The 15,465-nt window shown below is 26.1% G+C and overlaps 2 protein-coding genes across 4 annotated transcripts; both read left to right on the top strand.

The window, feature by feature from the left end:
• Positions 1-357: 357 nt before the first annotated feature.
• On the top strand, positions 358-3,755 carry LOC112683651 (nucleolar GTP-binding protein 1). Its single transcript, XM_025554784.1, has 12 exons — positions 358-405; positions 518-688; positions 752-855; positions 934-1,017; positions 1,105-1,258; positions 1,318-1,602; positions 1,897-2,052; positions 2,120-2,252; positions 2,419-2,624; positions 2,710-2,988; positions 3,173-3,334; positions 3,416-3,755. The coding sequence occupies exons 1-12, from the start codon at positions 358-360 to the stop codon at positions 3,569-3,571; spliced, it is 1,938 nt and encodes a 645-aa protein (XP_025410569.1). The 3' UTR covers positions 3,572-3,755.
• Positions 3,756-8,332: 4,577 nt separating this feature from the next.
• LOC112683685 (protein-L-isoaspartate O-methyltransferase domain-containing protein 1-like) lies at positions 8,333-14,658 on the top strand. Of its 3 annotated transcripts, none has more exons than XM_025554824.1 (6): positions 8,333-8,610; positions 10,132-10,456; positions 10,574-10,708; positions 12,021-12,121; positions 12,197-12,347; positions 13,720-14,658. In XM_025554824.1, exons 2-6 carry the CDS (start codon positions 10,141-10,143, stop codon positions 14,610-14,612), a joined length of 1,596 nt encoding a protein of 531 aa, XP_025410609.1. In that variant the 5' UTR covers positions 8,333-8,610; positions 10,132-10,140; the 3' UTR covers positions 14,613-14,658. The 3 variants fall into 3 exon arrangements, with proteins under 3 accessions (XP_025410609.1, XP_025410608.1, XP_025410610.1); XM_025554823.1 differs by having other exon boundaries at positions 10,129-10,456; XM_025554825.1 differs by having other exon boundaries at positions 10,098-10,456.
• Positions 14,659-15,465: the final 807 nt, after the last annotated feature.

Genomic DNA, 15,465 nt, shown 5'->3' with positions numbered 1-15,465 from the left:
TAGTCTTGTTGCTATAATGTTAATGTTATATATGATTATTGAAATTTTCAATTATTTAATTATTATTATAATTACTTAAGACTTAATTAAGAAAAATATATTATTGTTACTGAAAAAGGATGGTAAAATTTAAATGATAAAAAAAAACTGCTCGTGTTCAATAGCAAAATATTTCTAAAATGGCTATACTGTAATAAAAAACGTGATGTCAAGTTAGGTTATAATTTACAATAATATTTTCTTTCCTTTTTCAAAATATTTAAATACACTAAACACTTTTCATTGAGTTAATACTTTTTTTATGAGTAAACTTTTTACTGACAATTTTATTCGAACTAATTAATTTAATCAGAAAACATGCCTTTGTACAACTTCAAAAAGATCACGGTCGTGCCCACGGCAAAAGTAAATAGACTATATAAAATTTAATGATTTCAACAAAATTGTATTTTTACGTGTATATTTTAAAATTAATATTTTTATTATAGTTCTAATGCATTAATCGTTATATTTTCAGGATTTTGTTAACATTATGTTATCAAAAACTCAACGGAAGACTCCAACTGTTGTACATAAACATTATAAAATATCAAGAATAAGATCTTTTTATACACGAAAAGTACGATATACACAACAAAATTTCAATGAACGTCTATCTATGATTATTCAAGAATTTCCAAAACTAGATGTAGGTCTTATTTTTAATTTTTAAATGTTGTTTATCATAGTTAAATAATTCATTTTTATGCAGAATATTCATCCATTTTATGCTGATTTAATGAATATTCTGTATGACAAAGACCATTATAAACTTGCTCTTGGACAACTAAATCAAGCAAGGCATCTTATTGATAAGTAACTATTAAATTTTATAAATGTAACTATCATTTATATTTGTATATTTTTAAAAATATAATACAATTTTTCTTTCAGCGTTGGTAAAGATTATGTTCGCCTTATGAAATTTGGTGATTCATTATATCGTTGTAAAATGTTGAAAAAAGCAGCTCTTGGACGGTAAATTATGTCTTAATTCTAATCATTAGGACTTATTTTTAAATTTGATATTATTGATTTAACATGAATATGTGTAAAATTATATAGGATGGCTACAATTATGAAACGTCAAGCTCCAAATTTAGTTTATTTAGAACAAGTTCGTCAACATTTATCTCGTTTACCCTCAATTGATCCATACACTAGAACATTAATCCTCTGTGGTTTTCCTAATGTTGGAAAATCAAGTTTTTTAAATAAGGTATATAGTTTTATTACAATGGTTATAATTTTTAAATTTAAAAATAATTTTTTATATAGATTACTAGAGCTGATGTAGAAGTTCATTCATATGCATTTACTACAAAAAGTTTGTATGTAGGACATACTGACTATAAATATTTACGTTGGCAAGTAGTTGACACACCAGGAGTATTAGATCATCCTTTAGAAGAGAGAAATGTTATAGAAATGCAGGCTGTGACTGCATTAGCCCATTTAAGAGCTGCTATTCTTTACTTTATAGATGTTTCTGAACAATGTGGTCATTCAATTGCTGAACAAGTTAAGCTTTATGAGTCTATAAAACCATTATTTACAAACAAGGTATTATTCTATTCTTAATTTTTTTTTTTTTAACTTTAATGTTACATAATGATTTTGAAGTGACATATTTTTTCACATTTACTAAATTAAAATAATTTTCTTAGTTAATTTTTGTTAATATATTTATTTTTTAATTTTAAAATTAAAGTTTACATTAAGTTATAGCAGAAATTTGTCACTTTAAAGATAGTTTTTTAAATATTAAATATTATCATATGCATATTATAATTTATTTATACATTTAATGCTTACATATTTAATTACATTTTATATTTCAATTATTTATTATTCTAGCCACTTTTAGTAGTTTGTAATAAAACTGATGTTACTCCTATGGATCAGTTAAGTGAGGCTAGCCGTGAAGCATTGAGTATTTTTGAAAAAAATAATGTTCCATTATTACCTATGTCTGCTGTAACTGAAGAAGGTGTTATGGCAGTTAAACAACAGGTAATACATATTATTATAATTAATTATATTTATTGAATCTTATATTTTATTTTACTTTTACTATTAGGCTTGTGATACTCTCTTAGCTTATCGTATTGAAAATAAAATTCAAGCTAAAAAAGTTGATTCAATTTTGAACCGTTTACATGTAGCACTACCTAAAACTCGGGATGATAAAGAAAGACCACCTCATATACCTGGTTTGTTAATTATTTAATTATATTTTATTATATCATATTTGATTTTGAATGCAGCAAAAAATTGATTTTAAATTTTTTTCTTTTTGTCTGTATACTTTAAACACTTGTATTAGAATTTTACGCATAATTGAGAAAATGTCTTATCCTCATATATTTAATTTTATAGAAATGGTACTGCAAAAACAAAGATTAGCTGAGCTTCAAGAATTTAAGAAGAAGCTTGAGAAAAATTTGGAAGATGAACTAGGAGATGATTACATTTTGGACCTTAAAAAGAATTATGATCTACCAGATGATATTAAATATGACATAATTCCAGAATTTTGGAATGGGAGAAATATTGCTGATTTTATTCATGCAGAATTATTACAAGTAAACTATAAGTTCAAATGATAAAATTTAAAATCTACTAAATGTATTAATTTTAATAATTTTCAATTCTTTTTTACTTATTTAGAAAGTTGAAGATCTTGAAAAAGAAGAAGCCCTTAGAGAAGAAGCTGGATATTATGCTGTACCTAAACTTGAAATTGATGAAACTCTACGTGAAATTAAAGAATTGGCCCAAAAGATCAGAGATAGAAAGATTATTAACCGTAATGAAAGTAGAATATCACGTCAATCCAGTAAACCTACAACTCCTAGAACTGCCCCAGCTAAAGCTCGTGGTCGCAGTGCTACAGATTTTAGAAGTCGTATGGAGGATCTTGGTGTTGATATGGAAGATACTGAAAACGTAATAATTTATTTCAGTTTAATTTTTTGTTGGAACCAGTTATGCAAATTGTATTTTATTTTAGAATAAATTAATTTTGGCTTAGATAATTTTTTTTTAAATTTTATCTGTATGGTATTTCTTAAAGCTCGAATCACTTTCAAGATAATAAATATTTCACTAACATAACAATTTTTTGCTCCAGGCTCATTTTACCAAAACACGTGGGCGTGCTCGTTCTTTAACAAGGTCTCAGTCTCGAACAAATGCCAAGAAACCACGTTTGGGATCCATGCATCGCTCTACATCAACATCAAGAAGCCAAAGTAGATTACCTCGTAATCAATCTGGTGTTCGTGACTCATCGGTATGTTTTATCTATATTTTTTTAAATTGTAAATATATATTATTTTAATATGAATATTAAAATTATAAATTATATGTTAAGATGCAATTGAAACTTAAACAAGTGGCACATAAAGCAATTGCTAAGAAAGTTAAGAAACAAGGACTTAAAGGTGAAGCTGATAGATTTATTGGAACTAAAAGACCAAAACATTTGTATGCTGGAAAAAGAGGTATTGGTAAAACAGAAAGACGTTAACTCATTTACATTATTATTCTTTATTGTTACAATTTTTTTGTATTACATTGTAAAAGCAAATTTTAAATATTTTGAATTTATTTATAAAACATAATTAAAATATATAATCTTTATTTTAACAATGTAAAAGATTCTGTTTGTATGTTGTAACTAATAAATATACTTGAATGACTTGGTAAAGTTATTAGAAAAAGTTCCTAAGGTTTGCTGTTAGACTAGAAATTTAACTTGGTACCACTTACTATCAGTCGTTTATTATCTCACTAAACTATTGAATGATATTTTCTTTATCATTATTTTCAGTTTCATTAAATTAGTTATTCCTATATTTTATTCAAATTCTGAAATTGGTCATTTATTGTAAATGTACTGTGTTGTAGTAAAAAAATTATGACTCATGATGATAATAATAAGTAGGTCTCGGAAGTTGTAGCACTTAAAATGTAACTTTTTAGCTCTTAAATATAAACTTAAAAACTCTTATGGTCAGTACTCACGAACAATTATTTATCGGACGACATTTTTATTGTACGATCCTATAGTTGGCAGAACATATGACCGATATTTATTGAACGATACTATGTAATTTTGGCATTTGTGATTCTACAGTTGCACAAGACACACGTCTGCAAATACAATGATAGTGATACAGTCTTTTTAATTTTTAATCTCTAAATACATACTGTAATGGATAACATAATCACTTTATATATGGGATATAATTTACTAGCAAAAGAAAATGAACAGAAAAATCGAAAATTTTGGGTTCATCCCTTATTAAATACTCGCCTATCAGAAGGCGGATTTTATTAAATTCTCACGGTCTCAGGAAAGATCCAAGAAAATGTTTTAATTATTTCCGTATGACAGTTTCTGCTTATGATGAACTAATTACAACATTCGTTGAACAAAAACTGACAAAAATGGACTAAAATATGCGAAAAACTATCACTCCCGCTGAAAAATTGGCAGTCACTTTGAGGACTCTTGATTGGACTTCACTTATAAGTACATCTATATCTATATTTAAATTATCGTCTGAAAATTCACAAATTTTTTGTGTGGGCGAATTCGCTCCGCTAGAGCGGTTGCATCCGTGGATGACATGGTACTGAATTTGTTTTTTTGGTTTATCAAACGATAATTATCGTTCATGTGTTCTAATAAATTTATGTTTGCACATTTTGATTGAAATATTTTAGTCGTATGGTATTCTTATCGTCTGGAATATTAAAGTATATCCGACAGTTTTTGAGGTATCGTACAATAAGATAATCATACAACATTTTACCGTGATCCTGTGAATAGCTACCTGTATATTTATAAACATGTAACTTCAAATATATGATAAATAAATCGTACGATAAAATATTGCTGGTGTGTAACGGCTCTAAAATGTGCACTATAAATAGCACGAAAAATCAAAAAATATGCATTTAATCTTGAAAAAATTATAAATGTATTAGAAAAAAAATTAAATATAATTTTGCATATTTTTGAGCTCATAGACACAGTCTCTGGAATGGTTGAATTATAAACTTTTAAGCTGGGTCCACACGATGGTAGTAAAACGCGATAGTTGCTATCATGTGAGTGTCATCGTGAAACCCGGCTTTAAAAAAAATGTTATAATTCAATTATTTTATATATTTATCTTAGAAATTAATCTGTGTTAATAAAATTTTTGATTATCTAATGCAATGTAATATAATAAGGAAAAAAAAAAACATCTCTAACTATTATTACATCAAATTGTCGATGAAAACAGAATAATATTTGATAAGGTCTATTTATTTCCAATAATTCGAATATTTTTAAAAATATAACCAAGGAAATACCATTATTATCAACAAAACGTGATTATTTCCTGTATTATATGAAAATTTATAAACCAGGCCCTATTATTGGTACAATTTCCTAAATTTGCAAAATTGTATTAAAACCCGTAAATATGCAATAAATAGCATAATTCAATTTTATATTTGATATTTAAGTAGTGAGAAAGATATTTGTATCTTACTTTGGATGTTCTAGGATGAACCAAGAAAAATATGCATTTGCTAGAATTTCCGAGCCCTGATAATAAGTATTAAAAATTAATTTTTATTAACTAGAACAGAAATAAATTAGTATGATTTAGTATTAAAATATTCCTTATAAAAACAATTGCTGTTTCGTTTCCAGACCTTATACCAAATACTTAATAAATACCATAAAAGATTAAAAGAAAATTAAGAACAAGAATAAATTACTAAGTTCTTAACAATAAAAATCTGCAAATAAACTGTATTTTTTAATCAATGGTTAAATTATTATTCTTAAGTATTTTATTAATATATATTGTCATAACAATGTATATATGGCTAATATAATGTTTACATCATCAAATAATTTAGATTGAATTATTTATTAACAGTACATTAAATATTTATTGCAAAGTTGTTAAGGTCACTACAAATAGTAAGTTCTATTCAAAAAGTGGATTAAATACTTTGCTAATTTGACGATTCCTACAAGCTAGTTTTAGATTTAGGAAATTTCATGTCAATATTGCAAATGTTAATAATTTAATAAGGTCACAAATGGATCGTCAATAAAAATATGGTCCTGTATAATATTTTACAGTAAAAATATATTATGTACCCAAGGTAATGTACAATGGTTGAGAAAATATTTCTAAGTAATTTTTTTTATTTACTACGGCCTGTAGTGAAGAAGTTTGGAACGTTATTGTACATTATTGTAGACGATTGATGCTGAAAAATAATCGAATAACTAAAATTTCTCGATGGCAAAACAATGAGTTTATCCAACCATCCATACTAAACAATACTGAGACAGTGGTCAGTTACTGTATGCGCTTCAATAATATCAAAGATGATTATATGACTATAAGCAGTATGCATTGGGGTAGAACACTGATAATATTGCCTATTAAATAGCCATATTTTTAAAGGAAACTTAACAACTATATTTTATATAATATATATAAATAATATTTTTTAATTATTGCTATGATCAGCATTTTTTAAAAAATGATATATTTTTTTTAATAATTTAATTATTACTTAAGTATTAATTTCCTATTTAATATATAAGTACATGAAATAAACTTTTGTGGTAAATTTGTGAATATAATTATCATACTATTACTTTATTTTCCCATAAAGTGATCATTTTGACTATGTTCTACCATTGATGATAAATGCAAATACATGGTTTAAAATGTTTTAATTTATAAATTTTTAAACTGTATACTAATGTTTTTGATTAATAGTTATACATAAGGGACCACATATTTCTTTAGTCAAAATGAGACTAAAAAAACAAATATCTCCATAATTTTGATTACAAATTTTTTTCCTTTGATTTAATAATTATTAACAAAATTAAGTAATATCATGATTTTAAGGAACAAAAAAATTAAATTAAGTAATTACACTTATTATTAGATGTAACTAGGGTTGTCATAAATTTATAAGGCGAAACCGGGACAAAACAAACACATTATTGAGTAATACGAGCATACTTTTTATATAAATTTTATTATATTGAGAGGACCAGTGGCGTATACAAGGGGAGGATGTGGGGGTCAGATCCCCACTAGGCCTTTTTTAAATGTTATAATTTTCTTAGTGTGAGGGCGTTAGAAACGTAAAAAAATTAATAATAAAATAAAAATAATAACTTGTTTGCAAATGATCCCTCCTTTTATACAAGTTATGTATACGCCACTGAAGAGGAACATTAATGGCCGGTAGTATAAAGTTTAAAAATATTATTGTAATATAAAATGTATTAAATATTTATATATATAAATTACAAATTATATTTTTACTATATATTGTTAATCGATTACGATTAAAATTCTATTTTGAGATAAAATAGTCGAAATTAAAAATTAAACAATACTACATTTCCTTTAAACGTTTAAGTCGGGACGTCCTGAAAACATTTTTCGGAACACCGGGACACGAAGTCCAAAATATATAAGAAAAGCGTTTACGTTAAGAAAATAGTCAACGATAACCGTAATAATGAAAAATAATTTTAAGTTTGTACTGATATTGCGGTGTTAAATATTATATATTTTATTAGTGTAGTCATGATAAAATAAATATATATATATATATTATTAAATAATATTAAATATATAAATAAATAAATTTATTTTATCATGAGTGTAGTTATCTATCCCAATACACCACATGCAGCCCCTGCTATTCGCCATCATCACGCGTTACCCACCGACATGTAGTAATACAGTGCATGCACATAAAATAGTTAAATATATTAGAAACAATAAATCCTCAATAAATTAAAATTAATCATCGTTATTTTTACTATTTTCTAAAAACGGGACCTTTTAAGTGTCACAAAGATTCCCTGAGGGACAACGAGACTTATGGTCACCTTAGATATACACATATTAATGTATTATCACAGTGTTCTGTGGTATTATTAATTATATATTATATTTTATATTTATCTATGTTTTAAATATTCGTCAGTAATTGTTATTGTCACTTTTAATTTGTATAATGAGCACGGAAAAAACTTAACTCTGGATTTTAGAATATCACTAAAAATTAATTTAATATGAAACATAATTTTATTCCTGCTTGCTGGACACACTAATATTTTCTCCTAAAACATTATCTTTTCTATGAACATGGCGGACTGATTTTGACATCGGCCTATACTGTCCGTGTTATTTCATATCAGTCTTCTTTCTGATATCTTATTTATTTATATATATATATTTCCATTTCTTTTTTTCGTCTCATTATAATTCACCATATAATTAATATTCATAAAAATCACCTGACATTACTGAACATTTTTAATGATAACGGTATTTGACGTCGACTGTGTTCGAGTAAATGTATTTTAACACCAATATATATTTTCGTTTCTTCTTGAACACTGAACTCATTACAATACATCCGTGGTGTTGAGCACTGAGCGCGTCACATCTTACATTTAAATTCGGTTTTCCGTACTGTGTTCTGCAAGATTTAATCAGCGTCCCTTAAACTGTAAGTAAAATAATTACAATACATACCTACGCGTTGTACCATGTAGACATTATTGTGTGTAATTTTAATTTGTATTTGTTGATGTGTTCATTTTTACAACAAATGTAACATTTTGTATAGAAAACCTTTGATACCGAGGATAAGGCATTCATGGGAGGATTATTTTGCCCCAGGCCCTATCGTTGGAATATTTTTTAGGGGGCCCCCATGAAATCTTAATGTATAATGATTATTAAAAAAGCGTGTTGGCGATTAAAGTGAACGTATAGCGACTTGTCCGATTACATCGAGCAATTAAATTATAAATAATATGAACAATATTCAATTTTATTATGTAAATGAGTAATGCAGTACATGAATTTAAATGAGCTTGATTGGTTAAGGTTTGGAAAAATACGTTTACAAGAATTTTGTTATTCTCAGTGAGTATTTTATTTATCATATCTTATTATTATGGTCGAAGGGTCTCTGAATTAGTTTGCCCCTGGCCCCAAAAAATCTTGGAATGCCTTGACCGAGGATGTTCGAACGTTGAAACCATAGACCTATGAATGAATTGATTAATTTATTTATTAGTTAATAGGTCTATGGGGTTGAAACAAACTGGATATTATAAATTTTAAGTGTTAAAATGTCAGTATTTTAAATTTGTCGCTTTTTTTTCATACTAATTGAAACTTTTCCAGTTCAAGTGTTTTAAATATTCCTTGGGTTAATTATAAATAAGGCTCGAATTTTAAATAAAATATAGAAATATAATTTTAATACACAAATTAATTTCATGTCATTCTGATTCTCAATAAACCAATTTTTTTTTAATATAAATGCTTTTTTATTGCTCTTATACAATTATTCCAGCTAGGGAATTTTAATATTTTCATTATGCTATAAAAAAAAAATTTAAATAATAAGAAACGTAAAAACATTCTTCTTAGTTATGTATTACAGTAGGTACAGTTCTCAATCTATGTCAAATACTGAATATGGACTATGGTTATCAAGTTATTTTTGTTTCCATTTATCGGTTTGATTATAAAATATATTAAACATTTGGTTAATCATAATATTATCATCAATAGTTACCGATTTATAATCAGTATGCCTATAACATGGACCATTTCAATTATTAACAATTTAAGGTAAATTTATTCTTTCAAAAAACTAGATACAATTATAACACATTAACAATATACTGATATTTCATCTAATATTGATTATCATAGATTTTATTTAAGCAAAACAACTTGTATGTAATATGCATCAATCACATCAGTGAATGTAGAGTGTATGTTTTTGGTGTATAAAAAAATGTTGTCTGATAACAGAGTCAGTTTCATTAACAAAAATCTAACTATATACCAGTTAATTAATTTTTTTTTTATTAATTTCATACCTAATTAAAGTTAATTTTTTTTTTGTTACTTATTGTGCTTTAAAATTTGAGTCCTAGTTATAAATAACAAAATAATAAGTACTTTATATTTCAGGAATTAAAATTTAATTTAATGTTATGTATAGCAGTTTTCTAAAATGGGTCAGTATATGAGCTCAAATGGCAATAACAGGACACATGATGAACTCGTAAACTTTTTGGTTAAACACCAATTTGTACGCACTGATAAGGTAGAAAAAGTTCTAAGAGGTGTCGATCGAAAGCTGTATTTTACTGATGAAGAAAAACATCATGCTTATAGAGACATGGCTTGGCAATCTCAACTAATTCATTTATCTGCACCAAGCGTTTATGCTTCAGTCTTAGAAAATTTAGAATTACAACAAGGTAATACCTTTTTAAACATTGGTTCTGGAATTGGGTATTTCAGTACTGTTGCTGGCCTTTTATTAGGTAAGTAGTGAATATATGACATAATTCTGATATTAATTATATTTTAATCAAATCAGTTGATTTGGAAATAATCATTTTTTTTAGTTCAAATTGATTTAATTTTTTAATTTTTTCTAGGTACAAATGGTGTTAATCATGGTATTGAAATCAATCAGTTATTAGTAGACCAAGCAAACCAAAAATTGGAAGAATTTAAATTAAATGCTGCAGCAATTGATCATTATGAGTTTTGTGAACCAGTCTTTATCCAAGGTACATTTTATATTATTAATAAATTGGTTGGACATTTTTATTTTTAAGTATATTTACCAATTAAAAAAACTAATGCGAGTATATCATATTTTTATTGAAATAAGTTTTTTAAATATTTTTTGAAATTCTGATATATTTTAAGGCCAGTTGAACTTGGTTAATTCAAAGTTAGAGAGACTAGTCAAAAAGTTCTAGTAATTCAAGAAAAATAAAAAATAGAAAGTGTAACTTCCATTTAAAAAACTTCTTTTTAACAAAATTATCTATTTAACAAATGCCTTTATATTGCCTTTTTTTCCCCATTAGACATCATTATATAGAAGTTTCACTGTAGTTTAAAAATAATAGTTACATTTTTATTTTAAGTAAGATGTATACACATTATTTTTATATTATTTATAAACCATTAATTAACTATACATATTACTTATTAACTTACCAATTTTATTATTAAAAAAAAAAAAAAAAAAAAAAGATAATCTTATTTTATTATTTTTGTTATTGATCATATATACAGTGAATTATTTTTATTTTATATCTAATAATGGTCATTATTGATTTATTGACTGCTTATTGGTTTTCAATTCATGAAATTTCCTGTGCTTAAACTGATATTGGAAAAAGGATATAGGTATTCAATACTTTTTCATTGGATGAATGATAAATACTTGTTAAAAATACCAAAATAATTCTGCCTTTTAAATCCACAAACACTTCCAAGTTGTTATCAGATATGACAAAGTCATCGAAAAACAAAACAAAAAAAAAAAAAAAATGATTCCATTTACTTCCTATTTTGTAGCTTTTATTTCTTCATTTTAACTAGTTGGATAAGTCCCTAATAAATATGTTCCTATCATATTTAAGACTTGGCCCTTACTCAGTACCCATTATAATATTAAATTTTTACCTGATACCCAGTGTAATATTTACATTTTTACTCAACTCATTGGCAAAGTTTGATAATATGTACATAAATATATGCATATGTATATTTAATAAAACGAGAAAAATCTAAAACTCTAAAGTAATAAATTATAATTTATTTTAGAATAAATGGAACTAATTTACAATAGCCAGTTTACTGTAAACAAATTGCGTTTTCCCTCTATGTTACAAAAATAAATCTTGTGTTTATTAGTAAATTATTTGATAACAATCTATATTCAAAACGCATTTTACAATGGGAATGGGAAATATGATTCAGTTAAATTAATGATTCTAATAATTCAGTTTAATTTATTGAATCGATTCTTTTATTTCTTTACATTACATGTGAAAATAAATATTTATCTATAAATTATTGATTCAGGGAATGCATGTGAGCTATCGCCAACAGGTTTCTATGATAGAGTATATTGTGGAGCTGGTGTACCACCTGAAGAATCTAATTTTATGAAGTCTCTTATTAAGGTACGACAACTGTTCATGCATGAACATTTTTTGTGTTATGAAATTAATATTGAGTACATTTTTATGTGTTTTTAGGTTGGTGGAATATTAGTTATGCCATTAGATGGAACTCTTATAAAAGTAAAAAGGACAGGTGAACACACTTGGCAAAACTATGAGGCATTAGAAGTTTTATTTACAAACCTTATTGTGCCTGAAAAATGTAGTTTTAATACAATACAATTCCGTAAGTATTACGTATTATTAAATTGGAACAAATTTAATTTCTGTACATATTTATTGTGTAAGATTTTACTAGTGGACAGTGTTGTATTACCAATTAGACACATTAAACACTAGGCTATTTGCCTCAAGTTTTTTTAATAATACATAGTAAGAATGACAATTTTAGTACACTTTTTCCTGTAAATTCCAGTTTTTTTTTTAATAAATACTAGAATAACTAGTTCAATAAAATTGGTTTGGGTTATTTTAATACAGTTGCAGTAGAGCCTCTCTAATCCGTCACCTTCAGGATTGGGGGGTATGGTTGGAACGTGAAAAAGGTCGGATTATCAAAATATAAAGAAACATCAAATTTTGAAGACAAAACGTTACCAAATTTATTTCTTTAATTATTTTTAATTACACACACACATATATATATATATATATATATATATTAAATAAATAATTAAATAATAAAATAAATAACAAATTGATAAATAGTAAACAGGCAATTCAAATAATTTTATAAATATATCTAGCCACCATAGGCGCAATTAGACCAATAATTTTTGGGGTGCACAAATAGTGAAGAGCTCATAGACAAATGGGGCAAAGCCCTCACAACCCCAAACCACTAATATAATTACTCTCCACATTATACTTATGAAAAAATAACTACTAATAATTATTTTAATATAAATACTTTGTTTTAATATTTATAATACAATTTATTTAACAAAATTAAATAATTAGATTTACCTACCTACCTACCTATTTTAACATTATTTTCCCCCTCAGCTACCAAAGTCTGAACACGCCTATGCATTAGATATTATACAATTTGTCTATACAGACATATCGTATATATTTATATATATTATATAGCTGGGTCCCTGGATACATAATAGGTACTTATTTTTCTCTATATACATTATGGTACCTACATTTTTTTTGGAAAAAGTCTTATATTTTTTGGGTGTGCACAAGTCCCCTGTGCATCCCCCTAGTTGCGCCAATGCTAGCCACATACTATAAATTGGAAAATCCATATTCATATTGATAATACTATAGTTGGATCAAACGGAGTGGTGGACTAGCTGAGGGCGAACGAGAAGGGTTTTACTGTACCTTTATAAATTATTGGGAAGAAAATTTTTATTTGCAATCGATCAAAAAGTTATTAAACTGTTTATAAATCTCCATTAGTTTAATTTGCTTTTATTAGTGTATAAATAATTTAATGTTTCTGTTTTTATGGATTAAAGTAAAAATGATTTATATTGTTAGTTCTTAAACAATACATTAAGTAAATTATATAGGGTTAAAAAATTAATTTGTGATTGAATTTTTTTATGTTTAAATTGTTTGTTAATTCTAATTTAATTTTTCAGCTGCTGTTGTACCTTTAAGCTTACAAGAATTGTGTAGATCTAATATCCGATCATTATTACGTGAAAACTTACAAAAAAGTTTTCCTGATTTGATATGTCGTACTAAAATTGATTTAAATACTAATTCTGAAGAAAATCAACACCCAAATCCTCAAGAACAATTAGTACAGCTTATTCGTGTTCAGTGTGGCTTGAATGTAGAAGATCGCCGCTTAAATGTAGAAGGTTTAGTAGGTTTACGAAGTCTTTTTGAAACATTTTCTAGATTGGATGAGACCATGTCAGATGATACTAATTCTGTGCCAGATAATGAACTCAATGAATCATTGAACTCCATGGATGAATTAGATGTAAGCACTGACAGTAATGACAGTTTTTGTGAATACAGGAAATCTGTGTTGCTGGATCATCATGAGAAATTATCTGATGAAACATCTAAAAGGAAATCACCTGAAGCTGGGTGTTCTGAATCATCTAGAACAATGGAAGAAACAGAAAACTCAAAGAGAATGAAAATGAATTTAGCGTCCACTCCCAGTTGTGCTGACGATTCATCTGCATTAACATTTAGTGATGCTAGTGATTTATGGGATACTTATTCTAGTACATCTGAGTCTTCATTAGCTAGTAATGATAGTTTTTTACCAGCTACAGAAATCATAGAACAAATGTATGCAGAAGAAGAGACTTTCAGTGATTTTTTTGAGCATTATCAAAATATAACTCGTAATAACGCTAATAATGGTGGAGAATCTTCAAATGAATTGGACAAGTTTAAATTTATAAGAGATTGCAAAGAAAATGAACTAAGCAAACTTTTAAAGGATAAAATTGATTCATTACCAATACCAGTTCCACTTAAACATTTTCTCAACTACTATAGAATTTATTAATTGTTAAAAGACATTCGTTTATTAAGTGTATATTATTTTCATTCTATTATTTACTTGTTTATGTTAATTTTTTTTTATGTATATATTATATTATAAACTTAATATTTTTTTTTTTTTTTTTAATTCATTTTTTTTACTGTATTAAGCTATATAATGAAGTGTATATTATTATTATGTCTTTAGTAATTTTTCATTTAGAACTATTTATTGTTATAAACAGGGCACTTCAGTCATTTGTGAAAACTAAAATTCCTTCAGAAGTAAGTTTAATTTAATAAGTTTAAATGTATAGAATATATTATAATTTCTGAATTTTTTTTTAAGTTATTGTCATTCGGCATTCATTTTATTTTATTTACAATAATTTTTGGCTATTTAAGAATATTATATCTATTTAATGATAATTAATAATAACAAAGGTGTTATTTAATATACAAGTTCAATAATTTTTCTCATTAATTATGCTGTTCAGTATGTAAACATATGTGACCATCAATAAAGTAATGTACTTTAAATGTTTTTGTGTAAAATTTATTTAATTTGTGTATTTTTTACATTAGACATAAGTAATAATAAATTTGATTATTTGAGCAACTTTATGGGGACGTACCATTTTTTAAAGAGTAATATTTAGATAATTCATATGTCAAGTAAATTTGGGTTGTAGCTCAAGTCAATGTGAATAATAAATTAACATTAGAGGTAGGCAAAATTCATCGATGTTTTAAACACATTTCACACTATATAGACTGGATGTCAGTTGCTGTTGACCAGCGACTGATAATAGCACCAGCAAGTAGTGGCAGTTAACCCGTTCACACTATTGGCTCCTACTTGCCAGTTTGGTATTTTA

The sequence above is a fragment of the Sipha flava genome, unplaced genomic scaffold (assembly GCF_003268045.1).
Source record: "Sipha flava isolate LNK unplaced genomic scaffold, YSA_version1 232_pilon_pilon, whole genome shotgun sequence".
In the NCBI taxonomy this organism is placed as follows: Eukaryota; Metazoa; Arthropoda; class Insecta; order Hemiptera; family Aphididae; genus Sipha; species Sipha flava.
Note: the sequence above shows the minus strand (reverse complement) of the source record. Positions and strands in the feature narration are given on the sequence as shown.

Excerpts from the sequence above, each read along its gene's own strand:
- LOC112683685 (XM_025554824.1), top strand. The coding sequence starts at position 10,141 with ATGGGTCAGTATATGAGCTCAAATGGCAATAACAGGACACATGATGAA. Across the intron at positions 10,457-10,573 it reads TGTTGCTGGCCTTTTATTAG|GTACAAATGGTGTTAATCAT; the intron begins GTAAGTAGTGAA and ends AATTTTTTCTAG. Across the intron at positions 12,122-12,196 it reads TTATGAAGTCTCTTATTAAG|GTTGGTGGAATATTAGTTAT; the intron begins GTACGACAACTG and ends ATGTGTTTTTAG.
- LOC112683651 (XM_025554784.1), top strand. The coding sequence starts at position 358 with ATGCCTTTGTACAACTTCAAAAAGATCACGGTCGTGCCCACGGCAAAA. Across the intron at positions 689-751 it reads AAGAATTTCCAAAACTAGAT|AATATTCATCCATTTTATGC; the intron begins GTAGGTCTTATT and ends ATTTTTATGCAG. Across the intron at positions 2,253-2,418 it reads AAGACCACCTCATATACCTG|AAATGGTACTGCAAAAACAA; the intron begins GTTTGTTAATTA and ends TTAATTTTATAG.